The 16,218-nt window shown below is 38.7% G+C and overlaps 2 protein-coding genes across 6 annotated transcripts in view; one reads left to right on the forward strand and one right to left on the reverse strand.

Moving 5' to 3' along the window:
- The window catches only part of ENO4 (enolase 4), a 91,351-nt gene that overhangs the window by 42,656 nt on the left and 32,477 nt on the right, over nt 1-16,218 (forward strand). The window lies entirely within an intron of this gene.
- The window catches only part of SHTN1 (shootin 1), a 105,514-nt gene that overhangs the window by 4,309 nt on the left and 84,987 nt on the right, over nt 1-16,218 (reverse strand). The window contains exon 16 of the mRNA XM_077126150.1: nt 12,148-12,340. Within this exon, the coding sequence (XP_076982265.1) occupies nt 12,148-12,340 (193 nt within the window). The remainder of the gene's footprint in view (nt 1-12,147; nt 12,341-16,218) is intronic.

The following is a 16,218-nucleotide window of genomic DNA, read 5'->3' on the forward strand; positions in this document are numbered from 1 at the left end:
AAATGACCCAGGATTTGGGGAAGCTGAAGGAAGACCCGGGAATTGGTGGGGAGCTGGAGGTGCTATGGGCCCAACTGCTGTCATATGCCAACACTGCACATCAGCAACCACATGCATGAGCAGTAAGTGCCTCCAGGGCCTTCAGAGCTTTAAAAGAAAACAAAGAGAAAGCAAAAAAAGGCAGCTGCTCAACTGGCTCACTTCTGCCTTTCAAATCTCATGCAAATTTCTCCTGTAGCCAACCTTATCCTGGAAACGTAATGACAGGAGAATTCTGGGAAATGAGGTTCGAGCCTAGCGAAACTATTAAAGCCACAAGAAAATCTGCAGGTCCAGTCACCAGTCCGGTTTCCACATCTTGGCTCTGACTCCACTATTACACATGCCAATCTACTGGAGGCATGCAAAAGTCAAGTATTTATCTCCTTCTAGATGGCCATGTGTGTCTACAGGTGAAAGGATAGGGAATATCTCCTAGAAAAAGCTTTCTTCATCAGCTGGAGGCTGACAGTTTCCAGGAAGTGCTCTCAGAGCTCTAGGCAATAAATAAATGTTGATTGAACTGGAAACTCCATTTTGTATTGTCAGCTGAGATTGTCCTAGAATTGTCTGAGTCCAAAGAATTGTTCTCAATTGCAGATTAATCATTAAGTCATATGTAAGCTATAATTTGAGAAATCCTTTGTTGGTTATCATTGCACTACGCATAGTAGGCAATTTCCCTGAATCTATGCAAATTCCCAATTATTCCTGTTCCTTCTTGTACCCTTTTAAAAAATCTAGTGACCTCAGTGCTAATCGGAGGTTGCTGCTGGCTACCCTTCTCCCCTGCTAAGGGCTCCTTCTGGAATGAGGGGACTTCCTCGCGGGACTAATTCTACATCCACTGCCACCCTCAGAGGCAGAATAGCTGCCTGTGTAAGCATAATGACCACTGACTTGGAATCCCAATGGGTTAAGGCTGAAAGGGATGGTGGCAATCATCTAGCCAACCTGTCCTTTTACAGATGAAGAAAATGAGGCTCAGAGAGAGGAAGAGCCTGGCCTAAATCACACAGCTCATCAGTGGCAGAGCAAGAACAACTGGGGCACCTGTCTCCCTGTTCCTGCTTTCTGCACAGCACCATGCTGTTAACAAAAGGCATCATCCCCTAGAAACGAGATGATGATGGCACAGGCCAATTCTGGCATGCTCACTGATTTTTTTTTTTTCTGAATCCCTATTCCGAATTTTGAATCCTTACAAAAGACTCTGCTGCTCCAACTCCCCTGGTCTTGCCCAAGCAGTTGCACTAGAGACACAACCAAACTTAGATGTGGACTTCCCCAATGCTAGGCCATCTCCCTGGGTGGACCTCTGACCTCATCCTGAGATCTTACCTTATATGAGGCAATACCATCTAAACTGCAGGAAGACTGCACAACTGCCTGACTCCCTTTCGTAAGCCCATTGCCAAAACCCCTGACTTCTTCCGGACCCCTCTCAACAATCTTCCAATTTCCCTTTCCCTTTCCAGACCATTCCCAAGCCCTCTCAGTTTTCCCATTCCCAATATCTCCGCCTTCTTGTGCCCTCTAAACAATCCAGCTACCTCTGTGCTAATCAGAGTTGAGACAGACTGCTGCTGCTGCTCTTCTCCCCTGCCGCCGGCTCCTTCTGGGATGGGGACTTCTTCATAGGCCTCATTCTAAGTCCACTGCCACCCATCAGAGCACCCCGCAAGCTCCACCAGCCATAGTGCCAAGAACCCGGACTCAGTGTAGGCAGCCACGGTGGGAGCTTCTAGAAGGTTAGGCCCACAGCCTGTTCCCAAGCAGAAATCCTGGGAGCTCAACTGCAGCAATACAATAGGAATGGCAGTACACTATTATTCTGTTCGATTTTTCTACTTTAATTCAGCACCTAAGGACAATGACTAAAATAAGGAATTTAAGTCAGTATTTATGTAAATAATACTGTCCTTCACCCGTGCTGCAAGTAAAATTTAAAATATTAGAGGTGGTATGAAGTATGAGTAAAATCACAGCATGTTCGGGCTGAAAGGGACCATAGATAGTGAGCTAATCCAAGCGCCTCATTTGTCAGATGAAGACGCCATGCAATAGTAAAACGACTAGTATGGTGGCATATGACCTGTTAGTGGCAGATCCAGATTCAAATTGTGGATTCTTGATTTGCTGTCCAATATGTTTATCCTACCACAGCATACTGCCAGGCTGTATTTGATACTGGTAGTCATTTATAGTCCATTCAAATGGATATTTTCCTTGGGTGATTTTAGACTATATGCTCAAAGGCTATTTTAAGACAAAAATAAAAACCCAAAGCAAAACAAAAGCTAAGAGACAATCTACAAACCCAGACCATTCTACTAAGCCTGATGCCCAGGTACAACACGGGTGCCCTTTGGAAGGCAGCTATTGTTCCCCAACTGCAGGAGAGTCAGAATGTGGGGTTCAGGCCAGTAGGGCCAAGGGTAAAAGGAATGACCTGACTCCCAGATTTCCTGGTATCGGACGAACCAGAACTACTGCAAATGGTTATGCCAACGATGAACTTTATAAAGGTACTCAGGGGTTTCTCAGATTCTGTGACAGGAGACAAAAACTCAGCATTCTAAATTTTAAAAAGCACAACACTGTTTGCATTCAATGAAATTCTTTTCAAAATCAACTTTCCGTATTCCAATTATATTTGACAACATTCTAGCTAACATTTCGGCTGCAATTCAAATTAACTAATGCCCCAAAGAGCCCTAATAGACTGGTTCTGAGCTCAATTGAGTACAATCAAAGCTCATGAAATGAAGGGGGAAATGCTTATTTCATGCAAATTCTGCATATCACTCAAGCTTAATTTTACTGATAATATAAAGGTGGGACATTTTGAACATTACAGTGAATGAAACTTTTAAGTGGTGAGAGTTATTTTATAAAATGCTACCTCTGAAAAGCTGATTGCCAAACAGTATAAAAATGGTTTGAGGCATAAATGCCAAGTTCATTTCTATTTCACTTCTGAGGTAACTATCTTTCAAATCGCAACAGCTGGACTATTTAACACAATCTGGTGAATCAAAGTATAGTTCTTCTCTGGTCTCCCAGTGGGACGTCTGCATTAGTCTGTGGCAGCCATCCAACAAATGACGCACAGACGGACGGTCTGAACTCTGTTTCGTTTACAATAAAAATGGATAAAGCTGCAATCATATTTACCACCTTCAAGGACAGAAAACGGAAAGATTTAAATTTGTCTTTATAAAGTAGCTTCCTGAGAAAACTCCAGAAAGGCAATCAGTTTTATATTTTCCCCTAGCATAAAAATAAATTCACTTTTTTTTCTAAGCCCTTTACATAGTACTCCAGCATGCGAACAGTGTGCTATTATAGCAGAGGTTCCTATCATTGTTTCTCTCAGAAATCCCATTTTTCAGGAGCTTATAATACACTTTCCCCAAACTTCACAAAATAAAAATTTTAGATATTGGTAAAGTTTCCCATATTACCACCAATTTATACCTTTACATATAATGAAGGTAGAGTAAAGCTCATTTAAATTTTTGGCTTTCTTTATTTTTTAAACTCCATTTTAGCTTAAATAGTAAATTGATGTGTCAGCTTGGTTCTGCTTCTATTATAGGGAAAAACAGAATTTTAATTATGAAAAATAATGCTGTTCAACAACCAAATACTACCCATGGTTGGAAATCTGCCATGCCAGCAGCCTCTTGAGATTTGCCTTTAAGATGAACAAGAATTCCCTTTTAACCTATATAACAATGGCTGGGCCAAGAGCTCTGTATCTATATGTACGATATTTTCTTCAGTCAGGTAACAGCCCCCCAGGCATTGCAGTGCACAGCAAACATCCTGGAAATGGTGCATGCTCTGAGCCCTCAGACCAATTCCTTTATTCCTCTAGTGTAAACTGGAATGCAGACATCTGCATATTCCAAAATACACAGATACAGCGAGTTTCAGGAATCTGGACCATTCCATCCTAGCAAAATCAATGCTAATAATGGGTGAACTACAACTGATTTCAGCTTTTAGCAAAGCTTCTGAAACGTGTCGTGATCTTTTTTGGGCTTTCTGTAATTCTGTAAAACTCAGTCATTGTGGAAAATCCACTCATCTCCCAGCCATTAAAAGTCCAGTGTTATCTAAAAGAATATTTTAAGAGGCATAAAGTATTCCACAAAATTCACCATATATAACAATGGCTTCTCAAAAAAAAGCTGCCATGCTCGAAATGCTTGTGTGTTCATTCTAAGTTTTTCGGGCAACATATTTTTTTTAGTATTTTGAAGCTTTTCTTTAACTTTTCCATTATCATATACTTTAAACTCCTCTTAAGATGGGAAACCACAAAGAATTTGGTTTGCTACTTTTCATACAGTTATATGACAAAGTATACTCCTAAAAAAATGTTTCTATTAAATTTCAGAAGTTAGGTCAGTTTATCCTTAGATCTGAAATCACATTTCAGTTCAGTCAGTGACTTCTATTTTTTTTTTTTACATGGGCAGGCACCGGGAATCGAACCCAGGTCCCCGTCATGGTAGGCGAGAACTCTGCCTGCTGAGCCACTGTGGCCTGCCCGGCTACTTCTATTTGAATTAAAAAAAAAAACAACAAATCTATCCTCTATTCCACTATATACAAATAAAAAGCAACAGAGCCACCAAGGAATCTATCCAAAGATGGCTTTTAACAAGACTACAAAGCACCAAAAGCAATTTGGTTCTTCATGCAGAAATGATATATTTTACGCAAAGTCTCTTAAAAATCATAGTTGCTTACAATGGGAAGCAAATGTTAGCAGGCAATTAATTCTTTCAGAGAATTGAGAATCACTCAATAGCATTTTAACAGTCATTCTGAGATATACTCAACAGCACTTAATCAGCTATTTTGGCAATGGGTGTAATATATCTTCAACAATTAATCTGGGAGAAGTTCCCCTCCGGATTGCCTCTCAGAACATCTGTAAAAACCACAAGGACAGGCTGCTTTTGGGGCGGTCCACAGGATAAGTACTTGTGGGGAGAGAAGGGAGACTAAGGGAGGGGATCTCAACTTCCAGAGCATCCAGCTGTTCTGCTAATTTTGTTGTTAAAACTTAATTGTCCATATACAAGGCACACACGGAGGACTTTTGTGGTAGAGCTTTGCTGGGACAGAGACGTTTCCTGCGGTGTCCGGACACAATTCAGCAGTACTAAGATTACAGTTGAGAGCGGAGCAAATCCTTTAATTGTGTAAGAGCATCAGCTTAAGCAGTAACTTCCATGCAGTTCAATCTGCTAGCGAGTAGGCCCCTCTCAGAAACAAATGTTTACTAAGCAAAGGGAAGGTGCCCCCACTCCATATGCACACACACAAAAGGAGAGAAAGAAAGAGGAGATAAGGAAATGGTAGAGGTAAGAACAACAGGAAGAAAAACCCACCTTTGCCATCAAGGGGCTGAAAGAACTTCCCTAGTTTGCATTTGAGCAAAACGTTGACCCAAACCTTCTTTAAGGAATGGTCATATGGCCAACTAAATTAATTCCCAACTGAGACCGATGTTTGACAGATAATCTTATGCCAAGTTTCCCTAACAGTAAATTAAGAATTTCAATTTCTATTTGGTAGCATTTCAAAAACTCTGATTCTCCAGCTTCAGTTAGAAAAAAAAAAATCAGCACTTTTCAATTTCAATTTTTACATTAGCTTCACATCGGAAATAAGATAAAACTGAAGAGACCAATTAAAGGTCAATGATAAAACGAATCTTAACATTTAATTCAAAACCTGAAAGGCAATCAGATTTTTTTTCTTTGACAGAAATGCTTGACTGATTCACACCAAGAGACATCTAAAATTTGTCTTTTATCACCTACCCTTTGGTATTCAGTTAATGTCCCAAACCAGATGAACTCTTATTTATAAAACTAAATATGTGTGAGGCTGAAAGTTACATGTATTTAGAAACTCCACAGATACAGAAATTAAATGCAAATTAAAATAAAAAATGGTCTCACTGGAAATGGACATTTTTCTATTGAAATTGAAGTCCTGTAATTGCTACACGGGATTTAAAAAAAAATTATTATAGAGCAGAATCTGACCTGTTTTGGCCCCCCAAAACACACAAAAAAGCAAGCTAGCTGCCTATTGGTGGTTAAAATAAAAATTTAAAAGAGCATGATAAAGCTTGCAGTTTGAGAGGGATGTGGGGTTGAAGAAGCGATGAATTAGAGAAGCATTTTCTGGAAGAGTCTATGGAAACTGGGGCTTAAAGGGATCTGTGATAATGACCGAGAGATGAGGACATGGCTAAGAAAGCCCTGCGAACTGCAGCAGGTGCAATGAAATCTAAGTTCTCTTTCAAATGGTTCTTTTTGAAGCAAAATTTCATAGAAGATGCTAGATGAAATGAAACATCATCTTTGAGGCTGACTGCCTTGTTTAAATTGTTGCTGTGAGAAGGATATTCACGTGCCTGAAAGAAATTAATACAAAAGTAAGCATGGATGAACAAGCTCACTGTGGACTAGGAGGGCTACTTTTCTTTTTTCTTTTCTTTTTTCATACAATTTACAAAGCACGACTCATCATCAAATCTAATTGGATGTTTTGTCAGACCTAAAGCATTTATATTTATTTGGAAACAAGAAATAGCATAGAGATTTATTTTTTACTTAAAATCAAACTTTTTAATATAGTGTTTCATTTAGACATTAAATGTCATAGTATGCCAGGTCCCTTTACTCGTTCAAATTTTTTTCATCCCTCTTCCTCCAAGCAGGATAGGTGATAAGGTCAAAGGTACCAGATAATCAGCATAACTCAGGTCCAATTTCATTCCTTTCTCAGTCATATGAAGTTAGAAGGAGATGGTATTTAAATCCTACCTCCATTTATAATTCCCCAACAATTTTTTTATCAAGTAAATCATGATATTTAGCAACAGTTTTTTTAGGGCTACTTCTACATGAGACTGTTTGGAGAGGAAATGCAAGATGGCAAGACCACAAGCCATTCTCAGTATCTGCCTGACTGTGCTGCCGAAATCCTTTCGGGTCTGCTCATCAGCCTCTTCATTCTGAATGATCGCTTGTTCTGCCTCTCTTTATAACACAGATGTCCTAAAACGTGATGGCATATGGACACTTAAGCACAAACTCAAAGGAGCTAACCAGTAACTGACCAAAGCTGGAGCTCTCTCAAAGAGGCGCAGCCTGGCAAAATGGATACAACAATAAAATTCATTGTGGGCTTAGTATGTTTTCGAAACAACTGGATTAATAGTGATGAATCTTTAAATTATCACGATGCTATAATTTGATAAACTACCTTTCTGATCCAATGATTAGAGGCAGATATTTTCACAATGTCCGACTTTTGGGAGTAAACTATTCTTCAGCATGTCTGAACTGCCCATTTGAAAAAAAAAAAACACATAAATGAAACTTGTGCTGAAGCTTGAAGTAGCTTTGGCTAGTGTTCTGAAACGGTATTTCCAAAGTCTATTGGTGAAACATGCCCTTTTATGGGGCATTTGTCAAGTAAAACATTAAGACAATTTCTAATTAGTCTTTAAGACTTTTTACTAATGCCAACTGGTTATCCTTTTAAGAATTCCTGATGTTTTTCTGAGTAACATTTTCTTCCCTTCGCAACAAACCTTTAAATTACATTTGCTTAGGCGAGACTTAGGAAGGGATGAGGGAGGAAGAGATGAAAAACCTGTAAGTATAAGTATACCTGTAAGCAGGCAGGGTCAGAGGGCTAATCAAGCAATTTAACTGCAGATTAAATTCAGATTCTATAGAAGAAACCTTATGGCCGTTCCCTGCTCTCCCATTCCTTAAGCTCTGAGCACATTTAATGCAGTATATTACAGTTCAAAAAGCATGGGCTTTGGAAATAGAATAAAAAGGGTTCAAATGAAATGTGGCTCAACTACTGATGAGGAGTACAATCTGGGGAAAATGGTTTACCTTACTGAGTCTCAGTTTTCTCATTGATAAAATGGGAGATGATATTCAATCTATAGACTTGTGAGAATTAAACAAAATAACATATAAAAGTACCTGGCTTAATACATGTCAGTGAAATGCAGTAACTATAAAATGTTACAGAAGCATATTCCAAAATCCTCAATCCCTAAACTGGAATCCATCTCCAATATGCAACAGCCTCCATCTGTTTGATATAAGGGTATATTTGAGCATATATACCCTTAGATGGATACTATTTTAATATGAATATGCAGTGAAGAGTAATAGAAAATATTAACTAAAAGAAGAGAAAAACACAAACAATATTAATTTTCTAGTTATCCATTAATTAACATCCCAGAATATTTAAATTTGGGATGAGTTAAGTTAACTGGGGCGAAAAAGGAAAGATTAGGCATAACCAGCTTCAGCCTGGCTACTACACAGTGCTCTCCTGTACACACGGGAGGCATGTCAAGTGTCTATGCCACATTGAGAAAAATCTGCGATGGTGGCAAAATGAAGGCAATTTCCATATTTTGAATCCACTTTCAAAAGTCAAAGTCTTTTGGAAACGAGCCATATTGTTCTTCACTCAAAATAAGTACTGACCCTAACTTTTTCCTAAGACCAGTGGAGTGGTTCTGAGGGCCATGTTTACTTCTCACCCACTTTCACCACCCAAAATAAGTAGGCAGGAAAGACCGCCCAATGTATTTCCTCTGTGATCAGGCACCACTATCCAAATCGATCTAAAAGCATTGGGGGCAACAGTGACAGAGTGACAAGGTTGGACTAAGCATCCTGACTCCTAAGAGCACTTATCAGGAAGATAACAAACACGGTGATGCGGACTTCACAAAGTCTGACGGTTTTTAAAAAATGATTTATTTCACAATTGTGGATTTGCATATGTCTTACTGTAAACCTATACTGAGAGACATGTTGTGGGTAGAAAATACATCCTTACCTTTTGCTCCTTAACCTCACTGTGAGCATCTTTATCAAATGACCACATTTGATCGGGATTATTTAGGAAACATGGGGTTCTAGACCTGAGGGATGGCTACGTGTTATTTGATGTTCTGGTTAAGTGAAGATCTTCGGCAGAAAACATCTTTGTTGCTATTCTTTCATTTAAAACCTCTCTTAGTAGGTTAGCAAACTTTCCTGTCCAGCCGAGACCAAACAAGTGAACACAGCAGAATCTTTCTTTTACAACTGGATACACTGTCATCTCTGGTAATTTTACGTTGTGTATGTACAAGAATAAAAAAGATAAAGAAGACTGATCTGAATATAAAAGATTCCTTGGTATCCAGAAAATGTTTTAAAGAACAAACTAGACAACCAAACAACCAATAAATAAAACCTCTAATATCTAGCTGGTACAAATCTGCGATTGCTGAATGATGGGGCAATGCTGGTTAACTGAGTACTGCAATTAATTGAGGTTCTACTCTATTATTGATACTAAAAATGTATTCATTCATTTATTCAGTAAGCCTCTGCTGAGAGCCTAACATATGCCAGGCATTGTTCCAGGCATTTGAGATACACCAGGGAACAAAACAGACCCCCCCCCCCAAAAAAAAAATCCTTACCCTCCTAGCCTACATTCTAGCAGGGGATATCAAATAAAATAAAATAAACATAATAAATAAAGCATCTGATATGTCAGAAGGTGATAACTGCCATGGGGGAAAATGGAGTAGTGTAAGGACAAAGCAGGACTTAAGGGAGAACTAGGCTACAATTTTAACTGCAGTGGTCAGGGTACGCCTTATGGAGAAGATGACATCTGAGCAAAGAATTGATGGGGTTAGGGAGTGAGCCATGCAGCTATGGGGGAAAGAACATACCAGGCAAAGGGGACTGCAAAAGCAAAGGGCCTAAGGTAGAAAGCCACCTGGGCAAAGAAGCCAAAGTGAAGTGAGGGAGGGAGGGCGGCGTGGTGGGGGCTGGGGGTGGCGGTGTCAGGGCAATAGGGTTTATACTGGAGGCTACTGTGATTGGCATCCTTCCCTCACCGTGACTCCCTATAAACAACAGCTGGCAGTGCTGCACGCCTGAAACACTATGTAAATAACCTTCAAAATAAAGGTGCAGCTACTAGAGTGCAAAGACAGTTTTAAATAGCGAAGGGAACATTTCACTTTTTAATTGCTGACTTGGCTTCAAAGTGCTTTGACACTTCAGGTCTATGAGGTAAGACAATGTTGGTTGCCTCTATCTGATGGCTGGTGTAACAGGGTAAAATGACCAGTAAAAGTGAGCCAGAAATACCTCTGAAAATAACCTTTCAGGGGATTGTGATTAAGATGAATTTTTACTTTAAAGCTTGCATGTAACTACATTAAACTTCCTTTAGTCGTTAAAAAGCGAAGTTTAAGCATAAATGAATGAAGTCTACCTATCTAGGGAGTGAATAATTACTATGCACTTACCCAAAATTCTCAAACTCATTTGTATAGGCTAATTGTACTTAAAAACAGACTTTTCACAAAGCTGCTCTTATTTGCTGAACGACTGTCAATATGAAAATACATGGCAACAGTTATTTCAGCTAAAGAATGTCGAGAACCAAATAATCAAGCAGTAGGTTATAAAGTTTAAAAGTTAATACAGCATCATACAGAAGTGTATTAGAGCTTTAAGTAGATAAATTAAATTGAAATGTGTCTCTTAAGCAGTCATTGAACAGGCAGGATGAAAAATAAGCTGGCTTCACAAGGCCTTTATGGCATTTAACAACTGTGTCTGCCAACACATGGGTCCTTTTCACTGTCAATTCAACACAGATTTTGCAGACCTTGGGCTTGCAATTATTTCATTTCCTTCCTTGGAAATGTAATTTCCACTTACTTTTGGAGAATAAAAGGCAGACAAAAGGAAGAAGGAGTTGCAGTATTTTCTGATTAAGATTTTATCTGCGTAAAATGGTAAAGGGAAAAAAAAATCTATACACACATACTGAAGCATTTCTCAGAAACTAACTTGTCTCAGTCAAATTGCTTTTGTGTCTGGATATTGGTTCAAATGTAGCCAGACTGTTGATGTCAAACAAGGTGTTAAACAAATTTAACAGAAGAGAAGAAGAATGAATATAGATCATCTTTCTGTTGCAACTGTTCAAATGATTCTAGTCAAAAGAAAGGAAACACATGATTGCAGGAGAAATGTGCTTTTAAGTACAATGAAATTAAATAAAACTGTAAGTCAGCACAGAAGCCTATTCATTCCAAAAGAGAAAAAAAAAAAAGTTAATAGTACCAATGAGAGAAATGCAAGGGTGGAAGAAAATACCAGCTGGCAAAAATAGACTCAAATTGAGCTTCACCTTCGTTTGTCCAGGTTTCACCCTTTGAGCTAAAGCAGTAAAAACTACAAAAAAAAGGGGGGGTTTTCTCCTGATAGAACAGGAAATCAGAGGTTTCATTAACTGTGATTATAATATTCTGCTGATCTGATTTAGCTCACCTCTTCCTTTTCTTTAAGTGACAAACTAGCTGACATACAGCAAGAGAATTAAAGTAAAACTGTAGACTAATTTCAAAAAAAGAGCTTGCCATTGTTATAAAACAACTCGATTCTCCTCCAGATCTGTCTAAAACACCTTCAATAGCAGGATTAACTCTTTGACAATCAAAGCACCACTCTGAAGAGTCAAGTCTATGTATATAACCCTTTATATGTAAAGTGTGGTTTCTTTCTTAGGATGGAGCAATAAGGTACATATTTAACTAAAGACCAGAAACTGCAGTTGTAAAATATACCTTTCAAAGCGGCCTCTGAAAGATCTAGGTTCTTCCTGGACTGTTTATGAACCTTTAAAAGGGATCATATGAACATTTAATCTTGAAAGAATAAGCGTCTTCTGATGCAGAACAGGTATCACCGGGTCAATTCTTTGTATTGATTAACAGACAAGTTCAGAATGCGGAATTCTCTTTACGCTGGTATTTGCTTTGCATCTGAATGAGACTCTTAGCTAGGCACTTGAATCAGAAGTTGGTTCATCAAATGAAGGAAGAAAAGTCCTTTTTTGGCTAACCAACCAAATCAAAATCTCTCCAAAGAGAAACCAACCAAAGTGGCACACGAGTTAGTCATCACAGATTCTTCTACACACTACTTAATAAAGAGCATCATTACTTACTGAAATGTAACCTTGGAACTTGTGCATCCTTCCAATTTACGGGGCCCTTCACCTGGCTCAGGTGTTGGGGGGGACGGACTGTTGAATTCTGCCTCCAGAGTTTTCTTGTTCAAGGCTCTTTTTGTTACACTGGATACAGAACCCAACACTGGCATGGATTTGGACTCTGAGGTGGCTAATATCCCAGTTGGACCTTAAAACCAAACACATACCTCAAGTTTAATAATTCTGTGTAATGCTTATTAATATGGTACTGAAAAACAGATTAGCTGAAAATCCCTCAGAGATCAAAAAGGCCAAACCTGTCAAAATTTCAAGAGCATGCTGAAAATATTTCTACTGGAAATTTGCTCTGCTCTGGTGGTATCACTGCTTTTCAGTGCACCTGGGACCAGGCTGAGGAACCTTTAAAGGTACAAACCTTTAAAAAAACCACAAAACCCCGAGCTGTAGTTCCCTGGCTGGCCGAGGCCTTAGTAACAGTGGAACTGTGAGAACTCTTCTCTTCTCACAGAATATGGCTTTTTGACAGCCCGACTTGAACCATTTCGCCTCCCAAGAGTTAATTCTTCCCCAAACTCAGCTCCTTGTTTTAAACGGTAAATGGAAAGATGTCAAAAGGCTCCTTTAAAAAGGCTCTGAAGGCTTCTTGAGAATTAAACAGCTTTTATGAACATTTCCATTTTAATGTGAATGAGAAGTAAGTGGATTTATTTCCTCTTAAAATATAGAGACAGGATTATAAAAATTAAATGGCAAGGAGTTTGGCTGTTTACCTTTTGGATTTTTCTGCTCCTTGGGGCAGAATTTAGAAACTGTAATAGGACTTGTTACTGAAATTATTGGCCTATCTCTGAAAATATCCAGAAGCTAAGCACCATAATGATTTTTTTTTTCTATCTTTAGGTAGAAAGATTCTCTCCAAGGCAGATTTTCACAGGGAAGATTCTAGTGTGTCCTTTTTGAAACTTCAGAAGGAAACCTTTTAAAGTGGAGAGACTTACAAAATGTCTTAGGTGTGCAAATGATATTAGAATTTCTAAAAGTCATGTTAGAGGACGACTATGAAAGGTGCCACTAAGAAGAAGGCAAAGTTTGAGGGTCTCGGTACCCTTAGGAAATGTCAGATCATCTCCCAAGGGAGAAAGTACCATTGAGTATAGTCCCAAATGCTAGTTGGTTCGTGACCATTTATATTAGGCTCTGGAATTTTACTCATATTTAAATATCAATGTGCCTGGTGTACTAACATATCAACCCCACGGATGAAGTTCTGATTTGAAAAACGACCTACAAGGGGCCAGAAAACTGTTGAGCTGTTCTTGAGGGACTGAAGACTCCATGTGGGGAGGCGGCTGTCCTTTCTGGGGCAAGCCCCACCCATAAACCAAGTGTCTCTTCCTCACTATTTCATTCAGAACACCGAGGCACACGCGACTGTGACATAACTGAATATTCTGGTTCAAAAGGCCTTTCCCTCCCACGTATGTTAAGCCTCATACTGAGTGGGGATGTGGGGAGTAAAAAAGAGGCATAGGGGGATCAAGAAAAGATACCTCCTGAAAATATAATTATGAAGGTGAATTAAAGATTTGCTTCAGACCAGCTCTATTCTGCCCTTGGATAATTGTTGACTGCAACACTAGACAGCTTTAAACAATATGTCCTTGTAGGATTGCAAGATCCACTTCTGAATACACCAACGTATGCTTGCTTGTTCTGCAACTGAAGTGACATTGAAAAGAAGGGAGAGTGGGTGAACTGAGCCAGAACTCTTATTTTTCTACATACAAAAAGAAATAAAGAAAAATACATGTTTAAGATGATTATTATTATTGCATCCTGTTTAAGCCCTCCAATGTTTTCCAAGAGGCACTTGTAACTCTTTGAGATGTCAGTTTGGTAGACCACAAGGCTACGTAAAACCAGGGAACGTCAGTCAGGTCTATAAGAAGAATTCTAAAGGAAAAGGCACTTCATTGGCCTCTAGGGAAGATATCCACAATCTGGCATCTGAATTCTGTAAATCTCAGGCTGCTTCTCTTTGCCTCTCTTATGACGCCTCCCTTCTTCACTTGTGACCTCATATTTAAGCTTTCCCATAGGTCTCTGTTTGCAGAAGAAAAATTCTCAGAGATTCAAGTGTACTTAAGGCCCAAACTGATCTATTGAAGTCCTTATCTCTGTAGTTTGCCTTCCAGTATGCAGCTATGCTGCTTCCCCTTCTTCTTTACTTCCCTTCTGACCCCCGGCCCCCAGTGACATTGTCACTACTACACTATGTCATCCCACGACCACGGAAAATAGCTGTTTGAGTTGGACGCTAGGAAAATGTCTATATCACCTAAATAATTGATTTGTAAGTTTGCTTCCGTCCTTTTCTTTTTGTCTTGGCTCCTAGGAAGTTCCAAAGAAAATTTCTGCGCAATTACAAGTCATTCTCCTTAGTATATATTTCCCCTCCACCTCGCCAATTACTTTTCATATTTCTCTATTCATACAATGCTTCGATTGAATATATATATATATATATATATTCTATTCTAATGTTCCTCAAATAATACACCAGATATTTGTACACTGGCAGAATATAATAAAATTAAAAATTCTCCCCATGCCTAAAACTTGTTCCTACCTTTTTCCATTCTTTGAAGTATTCAAATTATCATATTGACTAAAATGAAAATGTTTTCTCATTTCTCCTATTGAAAAATAACTCTGAAACAGTGAGTGTTGGGCATGTTTGACCAAGTTCATCAGTGAAATAAGAATGTTTCTGCAGAAAAAAAGGCCAGTGGCAAAATATGAAACGTAAATGACAACAGCTCTATCATGGCATCCATGAATTCCTAAAGAATAATGATGCCTGCATGAGTAACAATGATGCCTACACGAGTAATAATGATGCCTACACGAGTAACAATGATGCCTACACGAGTAACAACGATGCCTACATGAGTAACAATGATGCCTACATGAGTAACAATGATGCCTACATGAGTACTTCAAGAATGAAATGATGGAAAGGATGGCTCAAGCACTCAAGTAGTCACAAAAAAATGATGGTTTATCATGGAGGCTGAGTAAATGCTTGTAAAGTAGTCTTATGAGAAACTCTTTTAGGCACTCCTTAATCTTCCCAGAAGATAGTTATTTTAGGGGTAGGGGAAATCTTTGTAGGATTTAAACAGCAAAATATCCAGACCAAACTAAAAACTGAACGGCGTGTATAATAAAAGAGTCTGGCTGGTATTTATGCTACCTTTGGGTAAAGGAAATCAACTCAATTGTGTGAATGAATCTCTATGTGAAAACTAGAGCTTGGTTATCATTAAGCTCAAATCTTTAATATTCTAGCAACTTAAACTTAGTTCACATGACTCAAGATTTTAAAAGTTAAGATGGACTAATTGGAGTGGCTAAACATGAAAAGAAAAGAGAGCATAAACTAAATCTAAAAGATTCAGCCCATTAGCTCTGACTGATCATTTTATATGGTAGTTTTTCAAAGTCACCCTTCTATCTGTCCACAGGGGAAAACCTCATAAAAGTTTCTGCTAATTTCTGTGACCAGGTTGATGGAAAAAAAAAACGAAAATAGACTATTAATTCTGGAACAGATTTAGAAGTCTACTATATGCCTAACAAGTCACAAATGCAAATTGTGAGCTCAAGATTTATTCAGATGGTACACTTACAGTATGTAATGCAGCTGGAATTTCTCATTCATCTGGTTCACAGGGAGAGACAATAACTAAAGGCATATGAAGAGTAAAGTTTCTTTGCATCTGTAAATGAATTAGTAGTAATAGTAGCAATGTATAGTAGCACTGTGTACCAGGCATAATGCTAAGCCCTTTTCATATATTGGTTTATTTAACCCTTACAATAATCCTCAGAAGTAGAGGCTTTTATAATTCTCATTTTACAAATGAAGAAACTGAGTCACAGAGAGGTTGAGCAATTTGCTTAAGGCAAGGAGTAGTGAGTGGCAGAGCTAGACTCAATTTCAGGCAGTCTGGTTTTGCAGCTTGTATTCAAAGGCTCACTGTTGCCAGAGCCTGAGCTGAG

Source organism: Tamandua tetradactyla, chromosome 13 (genome assembly GCF_023851605.1).
Source record: "Tamandua tetradactyla isolate mTamTet1 chromosome 13, mTamTet1.pri, whole genome shotgun sequence".
NCBI lineage: Eukaryota > Metazoa > Chordata > Mammalia > Pilosa > Myrmecophagidae > Tamandua > Tamandua tetradactyla.